Source organism: Ciconia boyciana, chromosome 1, assembly GCF_034638445.1.
Source record: "Ciconia boyciana chromosome 1, ASM3463844v1, whole genome shotgun sequence".
In the NCBI taxonomy this organism is placed as follows: domain Eukaryota; kingdom Metazoa; phylum Chordata; class Aves; order Ciconiiformes; family Ciconiidae; genus Ciconia; species Ciconia boyciana.
Window position 1 is genome coordinate 212,023,689 of NC_132934.1, and position 20,538 is coordinate 212,044,226.

At 46.8% G+C, this 20,538-nt stretch overlaps 1 protein-coding gene across 2 annotated transcripts in view; it reads right to left on the reverse strand.

The window, feature by feature from the left end:
- The window catches only part of RAB30 (RAB30, member RAS oncogene family), a 53,465-nt gene that overhangs the window by 15,324 nt on the left and 17,603 nt on the right, over positions 1-20,538 (reverse strand). For both annotated transcript variants that reach the window (XM_072850784.1, XM_072850785.1), the window contains exons 2-3: positions 1,911-2,011; positions 385-468 (exon numbers count right to left, since the gene is read on the reverse strand). In XM_072850784.1, the coding sequence (XP_072706885.1) occupies positions 385-468; positions 1,911-2,003 (177 nt within the window). In that variant the 5' untranslated portion in view covers positions 2,004-2,011. The remainder of the gene's footprint in view (positions 1-384; positions 469-1,910; positions 2,012-20,538) is intronic.

Genomic DNA, 20,538 nt, shown 5'->3' on the forward strand with positions numbered 1-20,538 from the left:
AGGAGCTCATAGGAGACCTTCACCAAGCACATTCCAGTGGGAATGCAACAGATTTCAGTTTACCAGAAATGCCGTAAGCGGAGGTTGCACTGAAGCACTTCTTTGTGCCTCCTCAACCCCAGCCAGGACCGATCTCAGTGTCTCCTAAGCAAGGACAGAATTTTGCAAGATCTCCCCTTTCCCATTTTCTCCCTTAGAGGAGGTTCACTGTTATGATCCTGATGGTAATTGTGGAGAGGAGTGCAAAGATCATTACACCCAGCATTGCCTGAGCCATGCCAGACAGCCCTGCGCTTCCCCACGTGCCCACGGGCCTTCTGCAGTGAGAAACCTCAGCTATGGTACTGCCACATGAGTTTAGGCTGAAAACTACCAGGCTCCTACCTTTACTTTTTCACCGTTTATCTCCACAGTTTTAATCATAAAGTCAACCCCAATCGTGGCTCCTTGACCCGGTGGGAAAAGTCCCTGAAATAAAACAGAGTTTCATTAAGTAAGTTTCTGTAGCTCTCTCTGGGTGCCAATCCCCAGAACTATTTATCCCTTGTCCCCTTCCCCAGACACTTATTTCCATCACATTTAGAGAGAAAAATGTGACAGTTCCCCAGTATAAAGGTTACCATAATTCAACCCCACAGTGTTTTCGCTGCCTACACATCCCTAGTTGTGTAGCAAGTCGTTGACCTGAGAGGTAGGAAAACAAGAGAAGAAAAAGAGGATGTGTACAGGGAAAGAGAGAGGTGAAAAGCCGTTCTGTTTCTGTGTGGTTGGAAGAGGCAGGGGAAGGGTAGATGGAGACCTTCTGTCCCACTTCCCAATGCCTTGAAAGAGGTGGGAGCGCTTGCGTGGGACGAGATGCCTTTGCTCCTGCAACCTCACGCCTTCCCTCTCCTCTCCACCACATGCCACGGCATGGAAAGGCATTTCTGGCAGCTCGCAGCACCGGGGCCACATCCCTGCACAGCATTTCAGGAGACAAGCACGGAGCCAGCCACTACCCGTGCCACAGCAACGGCAAGGGCTCGTACGATGCTGGTGGTATTTGATTGCAGCACCATCGGAAAGGAGCAACAGCAAACAAACAAAAAATAAACAGAGCTTTTTGATTTTCTGGTCTACAAAGTCATGCTGATTTTGGGGAACATCCATCCCCTGTCATAGCTGCACTGCCAAAGCACAAACAGCAGAATTGGCCACAGATTTTTGTGGTTAACGCTTTGGGGTTGACTAGCTTTATTGCCATCGGCTGTCACATGCAGTTGGAGAGTGTTTAACATCACCACAGCTTTAAAACTAAAATTAACAGTGAAGGGGGAAATTGCTGACAATTCCTAGTGGAGAGTGCAAAAAAACCCCACAACTTATGTTTTATAGTGCATCATGCAAAACCTTCTCTTGCCCCCGATCACAGAAGCCTGGTCCTTTCCCTGTTATTCTGCCACAAAAAAAAGGTCTGGTGTTTAACAGAAGACACTGGACTGACAGCCCAGGACCCAGATTGTTTAATTATCTACTAATGACAAATAACAGGGAGAGCTTTGTGCAGCGGCAGGAGGGATGGGAAGGAGAAGGCACATGGGAGCACACCAGGAGATGTGCTGGTCCTTATAACCAGTCTAGAGCACCTCAAATCAGGAGGATTTTTCCCAGTGGCTTTCAGAAAGGACTTTCCATCTTCAGAGAGAGATGAGCTCTCTCCAACACAAGATCCCCAACAGGGCTAAGTACAGCACTGGATACAGATGTGCTGCTTGTGCCAGTACGTTGCTATAGGTGATGCACACACCAAGAGCATGGACAACAAATCACTGCAGAGCTGCAATGCCACCAAAGCCCTCGGTGCACAGCCACAGGCTCCATGCTCCCGTCCCCACCCCAACATCCCACATCCAAGAGGTGGCCAACCTTACCTGAGTGAAGCGACGGACTAAGCAGGTCTTCCCCACACCGGCGTTGCCGATTAAAACAATTTTGAAGAGGAAATCATAATCTTCCATACTCATTTACGCAGCTGAAAGAGAGAGAGCGTGACACGATGTGAATCAAGGCAGTGGGAAAATGCCCTTTTATTCCTGCTGAACTTTATTCCTCCAAATATTCAGAACAAAGGTCTCCTGGCACATACATGGCTCCCCAGATAAGGGAGAAGAGCCCTTCCCGCTCTGAGCCAGGGCATCCACGTAGTCCAACATCAGCTGCTGTGAAACCTCGGCCACATTTTGGCTTTCACGCCATCTCACCTGGCTGCCCATGAATTAGAGATGCTGGTTTTCAGCTTTTGGAGAAAGGCTCCACAAACCCCAGACACCATTTCTTAAGATTTCCCCAATGTTTGTTTTGCTTTTAACTGTGTCAGCTCCAAAGGACAGCGTGGACTTTACCACCTTGCCCGAGGGGAACGCATAATTTATTTCTGTTAGGACAATACCCAGAAACCGTCTGGGAGCTCCTCCAGGCAGGTGCTGGGTACGCACGGAGCAGGGCTGGGGGGCACATGGGGGCAGAACAGACACGGAAATTAAAATAATTTAAAAATAAAAGCAGCAGCGTTTGCCTTAAAGACAGAATGAGCTCATTTGATAAAACTGTAGTGGACAGTCATAAAAGAGAATCATAGAATCATTTAGGTTGGAAAAGACCTTTTCTCTCTCCATTGACCAGACAATCTTGAGACAGCTGGTTTAAGCCAGGTATGTAAGGGAAAAAATGAATTCCACCTTCAGTGCAGTACTTAAGCCATTCACCAGCTTAGATCCTCTGAGCTGCTCCACTGGAGCTAGCAGTTCTGCTGACCCCCCTCCTTATTTCTCCAAGAATCGAAAACTCTATCGGCTAACAGTTGGGCTGAAGTACATTAAGAGAGGATTTTTAAAAAGAAGAAATAATAGATGGTATTAGGAATATTCCTACTAAGATAATTTTCTTTAGTTTTGTGAGGATAGCTTGCTTGGTGTAAAGCTCAAATGGGAAGTGAACGTAGAGGAGCCTGGGGGGTACCCAGCACACATTCCCCCCACCAAGTCCAGCCTCCTTGGCAGGATGCAGAGGCTGATGTTTCAGCAATGTCACAGGAGATGGGCAGGGTTGCCTACACAGGGGAAGACCAACAGGGCTTCCTTAGGCAACCCAAAGTACGGGAGGACTGAACAGGTAAATGTAGTTTGCTGCAGCTGAGCAAGGCATGAGGGATGAGTACCCACACCTCCACCTCTAGTGCACCCGGCGTGCTGCCAACACCATGACCAGAGAAGGGTTCTGTAACCTTTGAGAAAAGCAACAACAGGCAGAAGAGATTCAGTTGGAGATTTTAGGCAGACAGAAAAACCCACAGACAAGGGAGCAGAAGGGCAGTGTCCAAACCCAGCTGTGTCCAGGAGGATCCAGGTATTACACGTGGCATCGAAGACCTGTCCTCAAGACTGGTCTAGGGTAATGGCATAAGAGACGTCAGTAGAGAGACAGATTTACAAGCCATCAGTTGAGATACCAGGTAAGGCGATACCTGAGCATCGGTACCTAACCCACCAGTACCTGTAGGTTAGGCACCGGATGAGGAGATAGAGCCAAAGACAAGAAGCATAGGAGATGGGTGGGGGAAAAAATAATAATAAAAAAAGTATTAGGAAATTGCTATCCTCAGTAAAGCCCCAGATTGCTTAGAGGGTTTTTACAGAGCTGACAAAGGGAGCAGATGCAGCACGGGTGAAACAAGCTTCTTGTGGTCAGCCCAAAGGCAGAGTGCCCTCTCCTGCTGCCTCCAAAGGTCCTTGCTTGGGAGGGTTCATTGCCTTCTGTGGCTGCACACCAGAAGGCCCCAGCTACAGACACCAGTCCCACCATACAGCTGTGATAGGCCTACAGTCAAACAGCCAGAGAGTGCAAGATAAAACTGAGACAGTCTGGGTCTGCCTGGCAGGGCACACCGAAACAGCTCTCCAAGCACCACCGAGAGCCTGGTGGACATGAAGGCAAAAGAGGTGGAAGACTGACTCAGCTGCTCCACATCTATGTGATCCTTGGCCTTTCCAGCAGCCTAAAAAAAAAGGGTAACCACAGCAATTAGTGACTAATGATCTGCATCACATCAGCAGATGGTTAGCAGGGACATGGCTGAGTCACTACATGGACGTGTCACTTCACCTGGGCCAGTGGCACGGCATGGCACTTGCTCTGCTGCTGCTTTGCTGAGCTGGAGCTACGGTCCCCTGCAAAGTGCCACCAAACAGCAGCAGCTGGAGCTGTGCTGAGGATGCTCTAACCTCACCTTGCTCTGACATGCAACAACTTGCAGCTCCCTCCTGTGTCTTAATACAGTGAAAGAGTGGGACCTTAAAGAGCAGCCTCAAAAAATGCCCTTTTTTATCTTCTGGGGTTGTTATTTTGTGTAATCATTTTGTATCTCCATGCCTGGCTTTCCCAGAGTGGGACTGGATAACAACAACTGTTTTAAGAACACACTGACAGTGCTGTTACAATGAAGGCTAAATGTTAATATACAGTTTCAAGCTTTCACACTAGCCAACGTGAAGAAAAACGTGATCATCCACTAAAATCTATTTCAAGACTAATGAGACTTACTCAGTACTGGAATAATTATCCTTGGGATGCTTCAAATCCTGGAGGGCACTGCTCCCCCCTGGAGGGATTTCAGTTCTATTACTTGTACCCTAAACAATCCAACGTTCAAATTTATCTTCTCAGGAAGCTTAAAAATAAACTTCCTCTGCAGATCTGTGAGCTCAGAAACACTAAATGGCTCAGACATACCCTAGAGTTATGTCTGATCCCCTTCATTAGGCTCCAAGACTAATCATATGTGATAATGACCCCAAACGGGAACTGGAAGATCAGCCAAGGCCATAAAACAAACAACGCAATGATGAAATTAAATGACAGAACTGAAGAGACACAAGATGTGGAGGCACAGGAGGGGAGAAAGCAACAGACTGAGCAGCAAGGAAGACAGAGAAGTAATTTGGGAGGTGGAGCGGGCAGGTGAGGTTGACCATTGCTTCCCTGTCATTCCCCTGTTCACCAAAATTGGCATTTCTCCTTCCGACGTGCACACACACTAACCTACCACAGTGTCAGCACTGAACACAGAAACATTGCATCAGTTACCGTTACGAAATCTTCTCCTTCTGCAAGCCGAGCCTTTCAGCCAAGTGACCTTTGCTGCTGACTCAGGCTCACGCAACCCTCCCTCTCCCCAGGGAAGATGTGTCTCAACCTCTGCCCTGCTTGCCACGGTCGGGGAATGTGCATCTCAGCAATACATCACACTTTGAATTATATGCTTTTAAAATTAAAAAAAAAAAAGGGGGGAGTGCACCACTGTTTGCTTGGTTTTGGGGTTTGGTGTTTGTTTGTTTTTATCCTTTCTGTTTTCTGGTGTTTGCACGCACAGGGTTCTGCCTTGCATCACTGCAGTGGTTGAAGGCATGAGGGCCACAGCTGCCTGTCCCACCCTTTGGCAGAGACAAGACCCTGCAGCAAGGGCAGGGGACGGGATGCCTGTCCATGCCTCAGCCACCCCTCACCACATTTGTTTAAATCATGAATAGGGCTGGCTACAGCACAGGGACATGCCCCATCATGAGATGAAACAGGAGCAGAGCCTGAGGCTGCCAGCAGGGCAGAAAATCGCGTTTCACAGCCTTTTTCCCCAGTGGCAGTTTACACAGCTCACACCCCATCCAGCCCTCGTGGCTCATGAGCCCCCTGGGCTGTTCCCACCAGGGTTTTGCAGGGTTTTATTTCATTTGGGTAGCTGCTCAGCTCCACTCCATCACGCAGCCCCACGCATAGTCACTGCAGGCAGGAACGAGGAGCCAAGAGGGGTGAATCAAAGCACGGCGACCACCCGGAGAGGTGGTCCATCTGCAGGAACGCAGCCGAAGGATAGCAGGACACATTTCAGGCTTAGCTGGTTTGCTTTACTTGGGCAAGACAGTGCAGTAAATGCTCTTGGTATTTTTCAATGATTAATTCCAATGCAACCAAAAGATTGGTGAGATCCACTCAAAACAAAAGCACAAGGGCCAGGGGCTTTCACCCCTCCTTCCCCCCATGCAAGCTCACACAAGCAAGCTCCAGCTCCCATGGAGACACCCAAAAAAGGAGGCACAGAAGCTGTGGGCTGCCTTCCCCATGCAGCAAGCATTGCTGCCAAGGCAGACATGCACCAGTCCTTCCCACTTCTCCCAGTGTCTTGGTTACTAGAAACTCTCCCATTAGCGTGGTCAGCAGGACTTGGTCCTCTATTTCACCCTGCTGTGGGCTCTTCACTGCCTGTAGATGTTGAACAGCAGCACAGATGATGGAGGAGAAAGACACACAAGGAGAAAGACCACAAGCCACAAGGCAAGGCATTCATCCACAATAAATATATGGTTCAGGGAATAAGATATCCAGGCATGTTTTAGTTTATTCCCCTACATGATGTCCTCTCCCTGCATTTGCTACATTCACCTTTTAGTTCTCCCTGTCCCACTTTGGTTTACTTGACAGTGTTTATCATCATCTGAACCAATTATTTTATCATCTTTTTGCAGCGTTTTTTCACCCATTAGTTCAGATGGGCACAGAGGGTTCCTCCTCATCTCTGACCATGCCATGCTCAGCCTCTTTGGCTACCAATTAAGTGGCAGAAACACAAGGCAAAGGTTCAAATACTATCTGGGAGACATGAATTACTTTGGAGTGATCAAGTTCTCCTTCTGATGGATGAAACCACAATTCTGCCTGTCCCTCATCAGCTTTTACACTAGGACCAGCCTTTGCACAAAATAACCAGCAAGTATGAGTGAGGTTTTTAGGTGATGAAGAAATTGCTGGCACTTCCCTCGACTTCTTTGCTCAAGGAAGACTTTCCACCTCTAGGCATGATGAGAGCAGGCTCTACGATGATGATTTTGCCCCAGTCGTTTTGGCTCACAGAGCCAAAAGCAGAGTGGGAGACTTCAAAAGAACAAGCCTTTCTCAGTTGACCACAAGGTGTGCCCACCTCTGCCTGTCTTTACCCTCCCTGAAGATCACAAGATAATGCATGCTCAGGAAACACAATGGACAGCCTTTGTCTGAAGTCAAAAACCTTTCATGTCTAAAAGAATGTTTTGACGCCTTCATTTTAGACGAACAAAACAGAAATAACTCATTGTTTCTAAACCTCCGTGGTATCTCAGTCCTCTGCTGAGTTAGAGGCGCAGGAGTCATGGAGCAGCAGTTCACATCTCTGAACAGCCAGGCGACAACCAGGGCAGGGAGTGCATGGCACATCATGGCATCACCTTCTCTCCTCACCAGTCTCACTCATGGGCTTTCATTTCCTGTAGCCTGAAGAAGCATCAGAAGGCTTCATGGGCATGTCCTGCTTATAAGCCATGGTTAGGGGACCACTGTCCCCAAATCAGAACAGGTCAAATCGGAGCAGGTTTAGTGCAGCCAAGTGATGCAGACCCATGCATGGCTACAGAATTACAGAATCATAGAATCATTTAGGTTGGAAAAGACCTTTAAGATCATCAAGTCCAACCATTAACCCAAGACTGTCAAGTCCACCACTACACCATGTCCCTAAGCACCACATCTACATGTCTTTTGAATACCTCCAGGGATGGTGACTCCACCACTTCCCTGGGCAGCCCCTTCCAATGCTTGACCACCCTTTCTGTGAATAAATTTTGCCTAATATCCAATCTAAACCTCCCCTGGTGCAACTTGAGGCCACTTCCTCTCATCCTATTGCTTGTTACTTGGGAGAAGACACCAGCCCCCACCTCGCTACATCCTCCTTTCAGGTAGTTGTAGAGAGCAATAAGGTCTCCCCTCAGCCTCTTCTCCAGGCTAAACAACCCCAGTTCCCTCAGCCGCTCCTCATCAGACTTGTGCTCCAGACCCTTCACCAGCTTCGTTGCCCTTCTCTGGACACGCTCCAGCACCTCAAGGTCTCTCTTGTAGTGAGGGGCCCAAAACTGAACACAGCATTCGAGGTGCGGCCTCACCAGTGCTGAGTACAGGGGCACGATCACTGCCCTAGTCCTGCTGGCCACCCTAGTTCTGATACAAGCCAGGATGCCATTGGCCTTCTTGGCCACCTGGGCACACTGCTGGCTCATATTCAGGCGGCTGTCAACCAACACCCCCAGGTCCTTTTCCGCCGCGCAGCTTTCCAGACACTCTTCCCCAAGCCTATAGCATTGCATGGGGTTGCTGTGGCCCAAGTGCAGGACCTTGCACTTGGCCTCGTTAAACCTCATCCAACTGACCTCAGCCCATCAATCCAGCCTGTCCAGGTCCCTCTGCAGAGCCTTCCTCCCCTCAAGCAGATCAACACTCCCACCCAACTTGGTGTCATCTGCAAACTTACTGAGGGTGCACTTGATCCTCTCGTCCAGATCATTGATAAAGATATTAAACAGAACTGGCCCCAACACAGAGCCCTGGGGAACACCACTTGTGACCAGCCGCCAACTGGAGTAAACTCCATTCACTACAACTCTCTGAGCCTGGCCATCCAGCCAGTGTTTTTACCCAAAGAGCTGGGTAAAAAAAACTACCCACAGCTGCAAAGGCCTCTCCACATTTAGGGATAAAGACTGAAACTATATTAAGCCAGGAACACCGATAATTTGCACCTCAGCTCTATCCCACCTCAAATCCTCATTTACAACCTACTGCTTCAATCAGACACAGAGAAGGATCTGCAGCTTCTTCCTCCTGCTGGATCTAACCAGTAGGTCAGGGTAGGTTTTGATGTATTTATACAATTTTTAATGAACAAGTGTTTTTTGCTCTTCATCATCTAACAGCTATAAACAAAAATAAATTTACCTAAACATCTCAAGTTCAAACAGCAGCAGTTATGTATACAGATATTACATTTGATCGCACATGCCATATGAGCTAGGAAATTCAAAGCTAAGGCTAATATTTCAAGCAGAAAATTATTTCTTGCGGGCCAGAAAATTGCAGGGAACTCAGGTCTGGACATGCTGCTGCATTACGTAACTCAGGATAAAATATTTCCATTTCCAAAGCACCTGCCAACCCAAGCGGGCTCCTGCACTCGGCAAGCACAAGCCCAGCTCATGCCCCTCTGCAACCCAGCAGCCTGGATTTCCTCCTACTCCCTTGCCCACCTTCCTCACTCCTTCACTTTACAAGGTTTAGTTTCATTTCTATCCACACAGGAAAAATTAAGAGAGACTTAATGCCCAGAAAAGCTTGGATCACCCACAGACAGCCCTGCTCTGTGCTGCTGGTGGCAAAGCCACAAGGGATCCACGCTCTCAGCTAGGTAGGACATTAAAACTCCAGGGATGCCTTTCCCAAATTCAAGGGAGAAAGATTTATCACAGGCACATGGGAGTTGCAGAGCCCAGCATTTCCCATCTCTGCCCATCACACTTGCAGTTCCAGGCGAGCAATATCCAGTTGCCTGCACACTGGCAATCCTAAACATGCCTTTTCATCAAGGATGGTCCCTCATAGCGAGGGAGAAGGTCCCGACTGCAGAAACACCATGCCTCTAAGTGTGATTTCCCAGGCAGAAACACAGCAGCTTTTATCCCGCACACACATCACCTGCAGACTATTACTGCACACACCTCCGTGGTGCATCAGGCTTGCACTGTGCTCACACCACCACCGGCAAATTCAGGCTCAGTAACTCCATCCAACGCTTCCAGGAGGCATCAAGCAACTACACATCCAGTGCAGGAAGGCGTGGGGCTTCCCTGTGCACAGCAGCCCCATCAGCATTAGCTGACCAGCTGCCAGTCATTTAACAGTCTAGACACATTAAAAAAAAAAAAAAAAGAGAAAATTGCATCCAAACTTTCCAGGTAGAAAAGGCAGTATATTATGAAAAACTCAGCCCTACACAAAAATTTTATTTGGAGAGATTCCTGCTCCCCAACCCTTTGCTCAGGATATTTCTCCTATAGAAACCAAGCAAGCTGAGTAGGTGCAAGTTCTTGTATACCACAGGTAGGTTTGATCTCACAGAGATATTTGTATAAAATACAGAAAAGCTAACGTTGAGAGGTTTTGCATGAACGACTGCACAGAGTGCACAGCCCTTCCCCTTACCTCTTTTGCCACAGGGAAGGTTTGCAGCTCGCCAGATTATTTTGATCAGCTTGTGGCTCATACGTTACTTGGCTGCCAGGAGCTTGTGCAAGTGCTACGGAGGAACCACTGATCACCGATTACAGACGCTTCACCGTAAAATAAGCAGGGAAATCCAGCACCGATATCATCCCAAGGAAGAGCCCAGAGCAGGAGCTCTGCTTTGCTGGGCAGGAGCTCGGTGGAGCAGGATGCTCGGCTGTGATGCCCACGCTCAACACGAGAGGGCCCAGCCTTGCCACAGCCCACGGCTGGACACCAGCTCTCCTCACTTCCAGAGATAACTGACTGCAGACTGCCCTCTTCGTCTGCCTGCTTTGCTTAACGGTGGAGGTTACAGATCTCACATTTAGGAGCAATCTTTGGATTTTCATGTGCTCCTGGCATCCCCTGATGGTGAAAAGGCCTTGTGTCCATGCTGTCCACCACCGGGTGAAGTCTTCTGGGTGGCTTTGCTAGTACTGGTGTCAAGAGCAGCATTAACACACATCATTAATCATTTTTTTTGTTGGATGGTGGAAGGATGGGTGGTGTTTGGGTTGGACACATCCTTGAGGGTCTTGGTGCCACCAAAGCCTCTTCAGGAGAGGCCAGGCAAGTCACAGCTTCTGCGGTCCCGTGTCCTCATTTAACTTTCCCATCTCCTGGAGGGAGGGGAGACTCAGTCACATTTTTAACACACTACAGTGTTGGGAATGGCCATGGAAGTACAAAATATCACATGCAGACAGCAAGTTATATTCCATCAAATATATCTGAGGATTGAACTGAGGAGATCAATTATGATTCTCCTCACACGGATAAATGAACTAATCTGATTTCTGCATTATTTGGAAAAAATGAGATAAACACACTACTTGCAAAATAACAAATAGAAAATTAATTTCTTTAGGATTAAAAAAACGCTGACATGCACATCCACAATGCCACAATAGTTGGCTGGTGACCAAACCACACACCAGCAGCACGCCCAGGATACACACCATCTTCGGAAAACTGTTTCCAAGCATAAGAACAGCCCGCACTCCATTTACTGGCAGAATCTGGGTTTTGACTGCAAAAAAAGTCAGTGCAATCTTAACACATGCTTTTATAAACACCTTTCAAGACATGCCTGGACATGGAGACCCAATACTGCATGCTCAAAACAACACTTTTGGCCACATTTGGCACAGACTGCACGCTCAAAACCCCACCAATGTTTTGGCCACGTTTTAGCAAATCATGCGACCACCACGCTGTACGCTCTGCAGCAACACATTTTTTCATGGAAGCAGTTAAAGACTCAGCCAGCACAGCAGACAGGCTGACTTCTAAGCATGGAAAACTGCATTGCCAGAAATCCAGCCAAAAGTGCTGTTTTATCCACTCAAAAACAACAGCCTCTTCCCATAGGGGAAAAAAAAGGTACAAAATGATTTTTTAAAACTACAGCCAAGCATTAACTGGAACATGTCTTGCACGAAAAAACCAGGAAAGCTTCCTACGTCCAGCTCTCTACAATGGGAAATAAAGCTCCCGCTCCAAGACCTGACCCACTGAAACAGGGAAACCCATCAGGACCTTACATGAGAATCTCTCTGCCTTTAGAAACCAGGTGCAGGATGAGGCTGAACCCCAGGTGCCTCACGTGAGCTGGGCAAGGTTTATGGGGACTGCAGCCCTACAAGCAGGGAGGCAAAGCTGGAGGAGAAGTGGTTTGCCCTTGGTGCAGAAGGAAGGCTTGTGCATGTTAACCAGGTAAAAGGCAAAGAAGTCTCATGATATATTAGTTTTCTGGGCTGGCATGGGGGTTTTGCATGGCATCACACTCATATGTGGAGATGTTTTGATGCTGGGTGACAGGGCTCCAATAAAACACTTGCAAGATTAGACAGTTTGACACCAATGTTTTTGACAAGATACGAGAAAAGCTATCACAACTAAAGGATTTCAATAAAATATTTACAGGAACATCATGACTCAAATGAGGCTGCAAACGTGAAAGCAGCATAAGTGTATGTCATTAATAATGACCTAAGTCTCATAAATGTGTTGTGAAAAATGAGTATGTACATTAGATCATTTGGGTTATAAAAGCATGTACAAGAAAACTTTCTTAAGTTGTTACTACAGTGGCATGTCTTAGTGCTGTTGACCATCTTGTTTTGATTGTGCCAGAGACTGTGGTATGAACAAACCAAAAATTTTTGCTAATAAGGTTTTGTTTGTAAGAATGCTTTTAAATTAAAAAAATAGCAGTTATTTCCATCTCTTGATTTCTGCTTAAGTTAGCTTGTGATTTACTGGGATTTACATCACTTCTCCATCAAACCTAGTAGAAGTAATAAGTAATTAAGCCTCATCTAATCTCGCTTTCACGTGGCTGAGATCAGTGTCCCACAGGACTGCACTTGGTACCCTGCGGCTTGGGCTGCAGGGTCCATGCAGCATCATGCATGATGCTCCTGTGTCGTGCCATGCCGTGTCATGCCATGCCACTGGTGAGGCCATGCTGGGCCAGCCCAGCTGTGTCCTGCAGTAGCAATCAAAAAGCTAAAACCTAACTGCTGTATTAAGATCAAAGTTTGCTGTTTGTTCAGAATGGACAACAGGATCCACAAAAAAAAAAAATTACTTTTGGCTCTTGGTTCTGTGACTTGGGACAGATCTATCAGACCTAAAGGTAACTTTCCTGAAATATAACAACAAATTAGCAATATCAGCAGTAAAGGGAAAAAGTAATAAGCAAGATAAAAATCATAGAATGGGTTGGGTTGGAAGGGACCTTTAAAGATCATCTCTTCTAACCCCCCCTCCCATGGGCAGAGGCATCTTTCAGTAGATCAGGTTGCTCAAAACCCCATCCAACCTGGCCTTGAACGCTTCCAGTGATGGGGCATCCACAACTTCTCTGGGCAACCTCTTCCAGTGTCTCACCACTCACTCAACCTCTTCCAGTGTCTCATCATAGAACAAAAAACCCCCAAAACTATCTTGCACACCATTCTTGACAATGTATGTCACCATCCACTGAGTTGATCTTAGTAATATTCAGACAGCTAGACCTCCTGAAGAGCAGACACAGTACCTACCATTCCTCTATACCAGATTCAATCTGCATCCAGCATCACCAGATCTCCAAAGAGGACATGCACGCTCTCCTACTACAGCTATGTGCATGGGTGCTGGTTCTCTTAAAATAGCAAGAATCAAAGCCAAAACTGCAAAAGCCAAGACACTACAGCCTTAAGAACTGTACCTGCACTGTAGAAGCTATAAAAAAAAGGGGGGGGGGGGAAATCACATTCCTCTGAAGCATTTGGAGTGATAATGTTTCAATAAGAAGAGCTCGAGCCCTAACTAGCACCTCTCATCCATTTTACATTGCAGCCTGAAGCACAGCAAAGAAGCCTTCCCAAGACAACTGCTTGAAGGAGCTTTCTCCAGGAAGGAATAAAAAATTATTAGGGCAATTATTTGCACAGTGCAGGTAACCCACCTCCAATCAGTCTTTTGCAGCTGGATTGTGTGGGGCAGCATCTTCCTGGTGACCCAAGAGGGAGGCTGGAATCCCTAGGCAAAACTTTCAGGCATGCCCTCTAATTGAAGAGCACAGCCCTGCTACTACAGAGTAGGATTGTTAAGAAAAAAGTTGTTGTTTGTTGTTTTTTTCAAACTTACCTGAGGAAATAAAGTAGTCATCCTGTGCTTCAGCCAGAAGCTCCCTTATCACAACCACGCGTGCACCATCAGCCAGGCACATGGGAGCTGTGCATCACCCCCCGTGCCATCACAGCAGGAAAGGTGGCAATGTGCAACAGCATGTTTGCATTTAGGAAGGACTTCTGCCTCTGTTATGCATTTTAAAGGCAGGTTTCTCCTCCAGAAATGATAGCTTTTTTTGAACGTGAAGTGATGGAGGAATAAAATAGAGTTAAGTGTTACAGGCTCCTGTTAAGATGGCAGAGGCAATGCAATAGCATTGGCAATTTAAATCCTTACAGGGAGGGAGATGGAGAAGGTGCTGGAGCAGCTGAGGGCAGCCTGGGGAAGCTCATCTCCCACATCCCCATTCCCGCCAAAGGTGAGCTTGAAATCCCAAACCAGAGGGCCCTCTCTGCCACTAAAGTCAAGTTTGAGGTGATGGGTCTAGGCTAGTCCTAGGCTGATTGTTGCCCCAATGCTCCCCAATTCATCACCTCCTCTTATTTCCAGACGGGAAGCACATTTTGCCTCTAACATCATACATGCTTGTGCACCCAAGCATACATGCTTCTGCTTCCTAACAAAACCGCACCACCAGCAAGAGTTGTCCTTTCTAAAAAATTTTCCCCTCTAAAAATGCTCTCATTTGATGGAAACCCTCCAGCTGGGATCAGCCAGCCTGTCTGGCACGGGGAATATTCTTTGCATTTCTGCAAAGAAACACTTCAGTACAGTTTTAACTGCGGGTATCTGCCAGAGAAGCAGATGTTTCATGAAAACAAATTCTTTAGAGGGGGAAGAAAGTGGAAATAACAGAGACTTTCGGTTTAGCTTCAGGGCTGGTTTAAGCTGATCTAAGCCCTGCTGCCTCCAAAGAGAAGGTCCCCAGCCCTGCCCGCACAGCCCTGCCTGCACCCAGCACCCTGCCAGCTGCAGGGACCCAAACCAGATGGGAAAAAATTTGGGGGTGGGACAGCAGATAAGATTTTACAGCCCTGGTCCCAGAATTTCATTTTTTGCAAAACAGTATCTTTACTATAACTAGTATCTCTACAATGGTCATTTCATATCACAACAGCTCCTGAGTAAGATTTTTATAAGGATAACACAGGTCTCTTCATAGAGTAAGGAACAGTATTCATGTTCTGGTTAAATTTTAGCTCACACACTAACACATAGCTTGTTTTCAGTTCCCCTTCTAGTTTCAGGTGGTTACAGTACTTTTCATTTGTCCTAAACCACCACAAAAGTACCGTTATTCATCTAAGGCAGCTAGCTGCTGTTAAAACCTCATTTCAGCTTTGGGCCAGCTGCAATTCAAGAGATTGCATGGGTTAAATTTGACACTAAAAGAAATTCCAAAAAGCAAAAAAACAGCTCTTTAGTGGAAGCTTTCTGCTCTAAGTCTCCTACCACTGCAGGGACATTACTCAAACAGCTTACCTAAAAGCCTGAAATCTGAAAAAATAACAACAACAAAATGTGTTCCAGGGGCAGGGTCTCTGAGATTTGTTATTTAGAGCTGATGCAGCAAGTGGTACCTTGAGGGCTAAAGCAGGCAGGCCCCCACAAAACCAAGCATCGCATGTGCATGTACACGCACACATTAAAAGACCACATTGGTCACAGAAGCTCTCTAGCCCGGATAAATCATGTCTCCACCTCTGCACACCTCTATTCCCAGCTCAGCTACTCCCCATCTCGAGCCACAGGGGTTAATAAATTATTGCAGAGATTTGCAGACAGAGATTTGCATTTGGAAAGAAAGTGAGGGCACAACCACAGCTTCTGCAGCACCAATATTCACCCTTTTGATGTTGTCAATGTTCAACAACCCTATGACGTAGCCCAGGATCTCCCAAAGCATGGTACTTCTGCTCAAAAATATGTTCCCATCACAAATATGACCTCTCAGGTCTTTTCCAATATAGACATTGCTGTGTTATATATAATACCACATAAAAATACAGATACTGTCCTTTACTACTACTGATCTCCCGGCTGCATCCTACTGAAGTTTTGACCTCTTTGGGACTAATATTAGGAAGCAGAAAGTTATTTCCTTTTGTTTACTTAAAGCAAACAGTAGCCAGTCCTCTGTAGGCACCAATGCCAACGTGACGTGTGCGGCCTGGGCAGTGCTGTCACTGCCCAGCTATAGGGACCTTCACACTCACAGCTGCATGGCCATGGGGACACAGCTTGGCACGTCAGCACCATATTTGCGACCATTTATTTTTATTCCTTAGCAACAGAGCAGCTCTTGAGGTTGGGTTTTGGGTTTGGTTTATTTTTTTGTGTGTTGAATCTATATTTGGCACCCTGGGGAAATTCCTGAGCACAAGATAGCAATTTTTAAAAGACAGCATAAATGCTGGCACTCAAGCTGCGCTGACAGTAACACCACACCCAGGCTTTCGGTTAGTGTCAAGTGCTCAGACCTGGAGCCAACAGGAGTCCTCGCATGGACCAGGCATCAAGAGTCACGTCCATCTCACATTCTGCCTTTGCAAAACCTTCCCCCGGCATAAGAATAGGAAAAGATTTATTGACTCATGAAGTCTCTAAGCCATTTGTATCATGTGTAAACCAACATCAAGCCATTTCTATCATGTGTAAACCAACATCTCCGAGACTCTGAACCTCACTGTTCAGCAGCACTGATGGGTCTCATGATGGTTTTTGTCCTGTGGGAGCCAGCACCCCTCACTAATAGGACTGTCTCAAAGAAGGGGAAAAAAAAAAAAGATACTTCAGTACAATACAGTAATTCTGAACTAAGACACCGTTCTTACCATAAATCATGGAAATATCAATATACCCCAGCTCTCTACAGCTCCCAAGCAAACATGTAAATTAAATCTTGCCTAATCTACATGAGAAAAACAAATAACACACCTGATGTTTCCCAACTCTGTTAGCAACATGGCCTTTAAAAATAAAAATAAAAAAAGATTTAATCATAGGAAGGATAGAGAAGTCACATGGCTCAGCAGTTTCACTGGTTGTCATGGCAAACGAAAATCCCCGACTCTCCGACTTGTGTGTTTTAGAGGAAAGGAGACAACAAAAATGCCCTTTTTTTTATGACTAGAGAGGAATGTTTTCCTAATAATCGCCGGTGAACCCACTGCACACTATATATAAACAGCTGCTCCTTCCCAGGGAAAACGTTTGCTGTTTCTTACCGAGCAACTCTCAGGGATCCAGGCAATTCAGCCCCAGCAGACATTCAGGCGCGGGTAATGAGAATCATGTGCTTTTATACGTGGTGCCTTCTTGCCTGCCAAAGGGAGCCTGACCCAGCTGGGGGGGTCTCAGCTCCATGACGGCTCTGCCACCAGCTCCCTGGGGAGGCTGCCGGCACGGCACGGCCAGGGGACCTGGCAGCCGCGCAAGTCCCCTCCCCTGCTCCCACACTCAGCATCACCGTGGCATTTCTTGCCACACGTCCAACAACGGGAGTTTCTTCCTGTGTTCTCAAAGCAAGCCAAAACCATGGGTATTTGTGCGAGTTTTAATCTGCCAGACAGGTAACAGGAGCAAAGACACCCCGGCATTTACTCCAACACAGGCAATCCAAAGCACCTTGCACCCTGCCTGCACGACCAGCACCACACACCTTTCATTACAGTAGCTTTTCCGAATATAGGCGGGAGAGAATTTGGCTGTAACTTCAGGAGCAGGTCCCCAGAGAGCCTGCTCCTTCCAGCCACACTGCCTTTTGATTTTGGCTGCATGCTAAAAATCTGGGAAGTTGAGGATATCGACAGGGCAGATTTAGATCACTCATTTCACCACCAGCTCTTATTTGGTTGGGTTTGCCTGTAGCCATTCTGCTCCTGCAAATCTTTCTCTTCACTCCTGGGCTCCAACACAAGGCCTTTTGTCTACGAGGAACAACAGGACCCTAAGGAGTAATGTTTATTATACAATGTTGTAAGCGATGCTCCTCTGTGGGTTAGGTTTTTTTCTGCCACCCCCATCTGCTGTGATTCCACAGGGGGGACCAGAAGTTGCACAACCACACACGTGCGGCTGGCTGGAAAGCAGCCCCTTCTCTAATGAAAGCCACAAGCTCCTTCCCTTATATTGCCCAAAAAGCAGCTGCGTATGAAACTGCACCATCGCACTCCAACGCCGTCTGTGTACGTACGCCGAGGGCCATATCCGACCAAAGTCACAGGCGTCCGCGCACATTTGCACTGCAGAGCCTTCACTGCAACCACAAACCGAACCAGACCGTGCTCCTCCCCAGACTTCATCCACAAAACTGAGCCACAACAAGGGTCGCCCATGCAAATTAGCTAAAGGCAACAGGATATAACAAGGATAACTGGTTTGGATCCTTTATCTTTTGGCTATGAGGCAGAAGGAAGGAGATTCATCATCGTCCTCCTCCCTGGCCAGGCTGTGCCTTGCAGGACTGCGGGTGAGACACCCACCTTCTCATTTACAGCCTGCACATACCAAAAGGAGGTCACTTTGTATCGAGCATGAGATAAACAGATTTCCACAATAACTTTTCAGCTCAAACACTGTGAATTGTATCACGAGCTGCATACGTTAACCCTTACCCACACCGCAAGGCTGAAATGTGGAGGCTGCTGAAGTTACTGGGAATGCAATCACAACCCAGGGGACAAGGGAACTCAGCTCTTTCACCCAGGCAATAAGCCAAGAGCACAGAAAACAGGATCTTTCCATGCAGGACTCCAGCCAGAGTAGCCTTCGGCACGCCAGTGCCGCAGCATCCCTTCCCTGCAAGGGTTGCTGGCTCGCACGCTCAGTCCTCCGGCACTTTGGGGTCCAGAGCATTTCTGGATTGCTGTGCACGTGGGCGGATGCAGGGAGGGATGGGCAAGGGAGAAAGCACGGGCCAAATTAAAAGACAGGCTGAGAAGAAAGAGGAAAACAGAAAGAAAACCAAAACCAAGCAAGAATAATTCTGTTTACGGTATTGCACCAGCATGGGCTGACACTGTTGGACACCACACAGTTTTAATCCTTTAAGTTGAAGGGATGTGACAGAGCAAATGTTTTTCATCTCGACTAGGAGACTTTGTCCAGAGGCTAATGCCAGCTAGTTACACTCAGGTGTTCAAGATCTTGACACACAGTCCTGAAAGAAAAGTGTGTTTCGGTCACAAAAAAGATCACGTTGGCAGCTTCTTAAATATATACACTTTGACATTCTTTCTTTAGGATATGGCTTATCAAAGGAGAAGGCATGAGCCAGACAGACTGTGCTGTGCTTACACAGGTATGGAACATCTCACATTTGTTCGTTCCTCGCAGTTCCCCAATTTTATACAAAATTATTTGGGCTGCCACTGTTTGTTCTTTAACAGAATGGGCAGTCTACCCAAAAACACTAATGGTAGTTCAAAACTCAACATAAGACACTTTCATTTACTAAAATACAGATGTGCCTCTCTACATTTCAATTTGCCATTTATTCCATCAAACGCAAGCGCAGCCTTGCTGTCCCTAGCATGCTCCCGTCAAGTATAAAGCAATGCACAAGCACCAGCTCCTATCGCACAGCAATTTGCCATTAGTTATGAACAGATTTCATGTCTAACAGAGCCCATCTAAAGCAAAGAAAAAACTTTGAGAAGTTCTGTATTTATTTCTAGTCATTTCTGTATGTATTTCTATACTCCCCATGACTGAAATTGGATATCCAGGACCATACCCACAAACCAAAGAACAAACGTGATATTGTTTTGTGTGCATATTTATCCTCTCAGCAGGGAAAAAATGGTAAAGACAAAGACTAGAAGTCAGAATGAGAAGACTTTTTGGGTCTACCGACATCAGCTTGCAGGACAGGTCCTACACGGCATTTTGGATTTTATTCTTTCCTGTGTGACAATCATTATATGCATTGCCCTGAAGTGACACTGCAAGACCAGACCACCCCCATCCTGCAAAGCTCTGTGCAAGGAACTTTTGCAGAAGCATTATCTTAAGACTTAACTTTAAAAGCAGATTTACAAAGTCACTGGTTTTCTCTCTGAAAACAGAGGGTTTGCAATGACTTGCACAATTTTATTGCAGTGAGCTAACTCCAGCAATAACAAGCGAATTCCAGCTTTGAACCACCTTTTCAAATTACTCTGTTCTCCAATCTATTTAGTTTCTCTCCAAGGGAAATCTTCACTGTTAACGTGCGCTGCTGCTCCCTTTTAGCATAAGCACCTCTGCCTCTGCAATAGTCACGGGCAGAACAACTTAAATCGAGCCAACTTGAACTGGATACATGTATGATAAAAAGCAGAAGAGAAGCTGCTGTGGTGGTAAAGAATCCAGGCAGGGTAACAAGGCTTGCAAAACTGGCTTCATCTGGACTGGGGTATTTGCTTAGCTGGCAGTACCCTGAATTGCTACAGATGATGGTGAAAGAAAACATGTTATAGCTGTAAAAACCTAGGTTTAAAAGAAGAAAAGTGGTTTAAAGAAACTGTGAGGCAATTTTGGGTTAGGGTTATAAAAGGAAAAAATAAAAGTTAGAGGGTGAGAAGACAGGGAGAACAGGAAGCGCAGAAGGATATGGGATGAATCTGGGATAAAGATGCCCATGCAGATGCTGCTGGAGCACCACAGCATGAGCCCAGCCTGCAGCGCTGCAGAGAGGAGCATCCGTGCCCGGCACAGCAAAACAAGAGCAGGAGAAATGCAGCCCAGAGGAGACAGTGGGAAGAACAAACTGGCAAA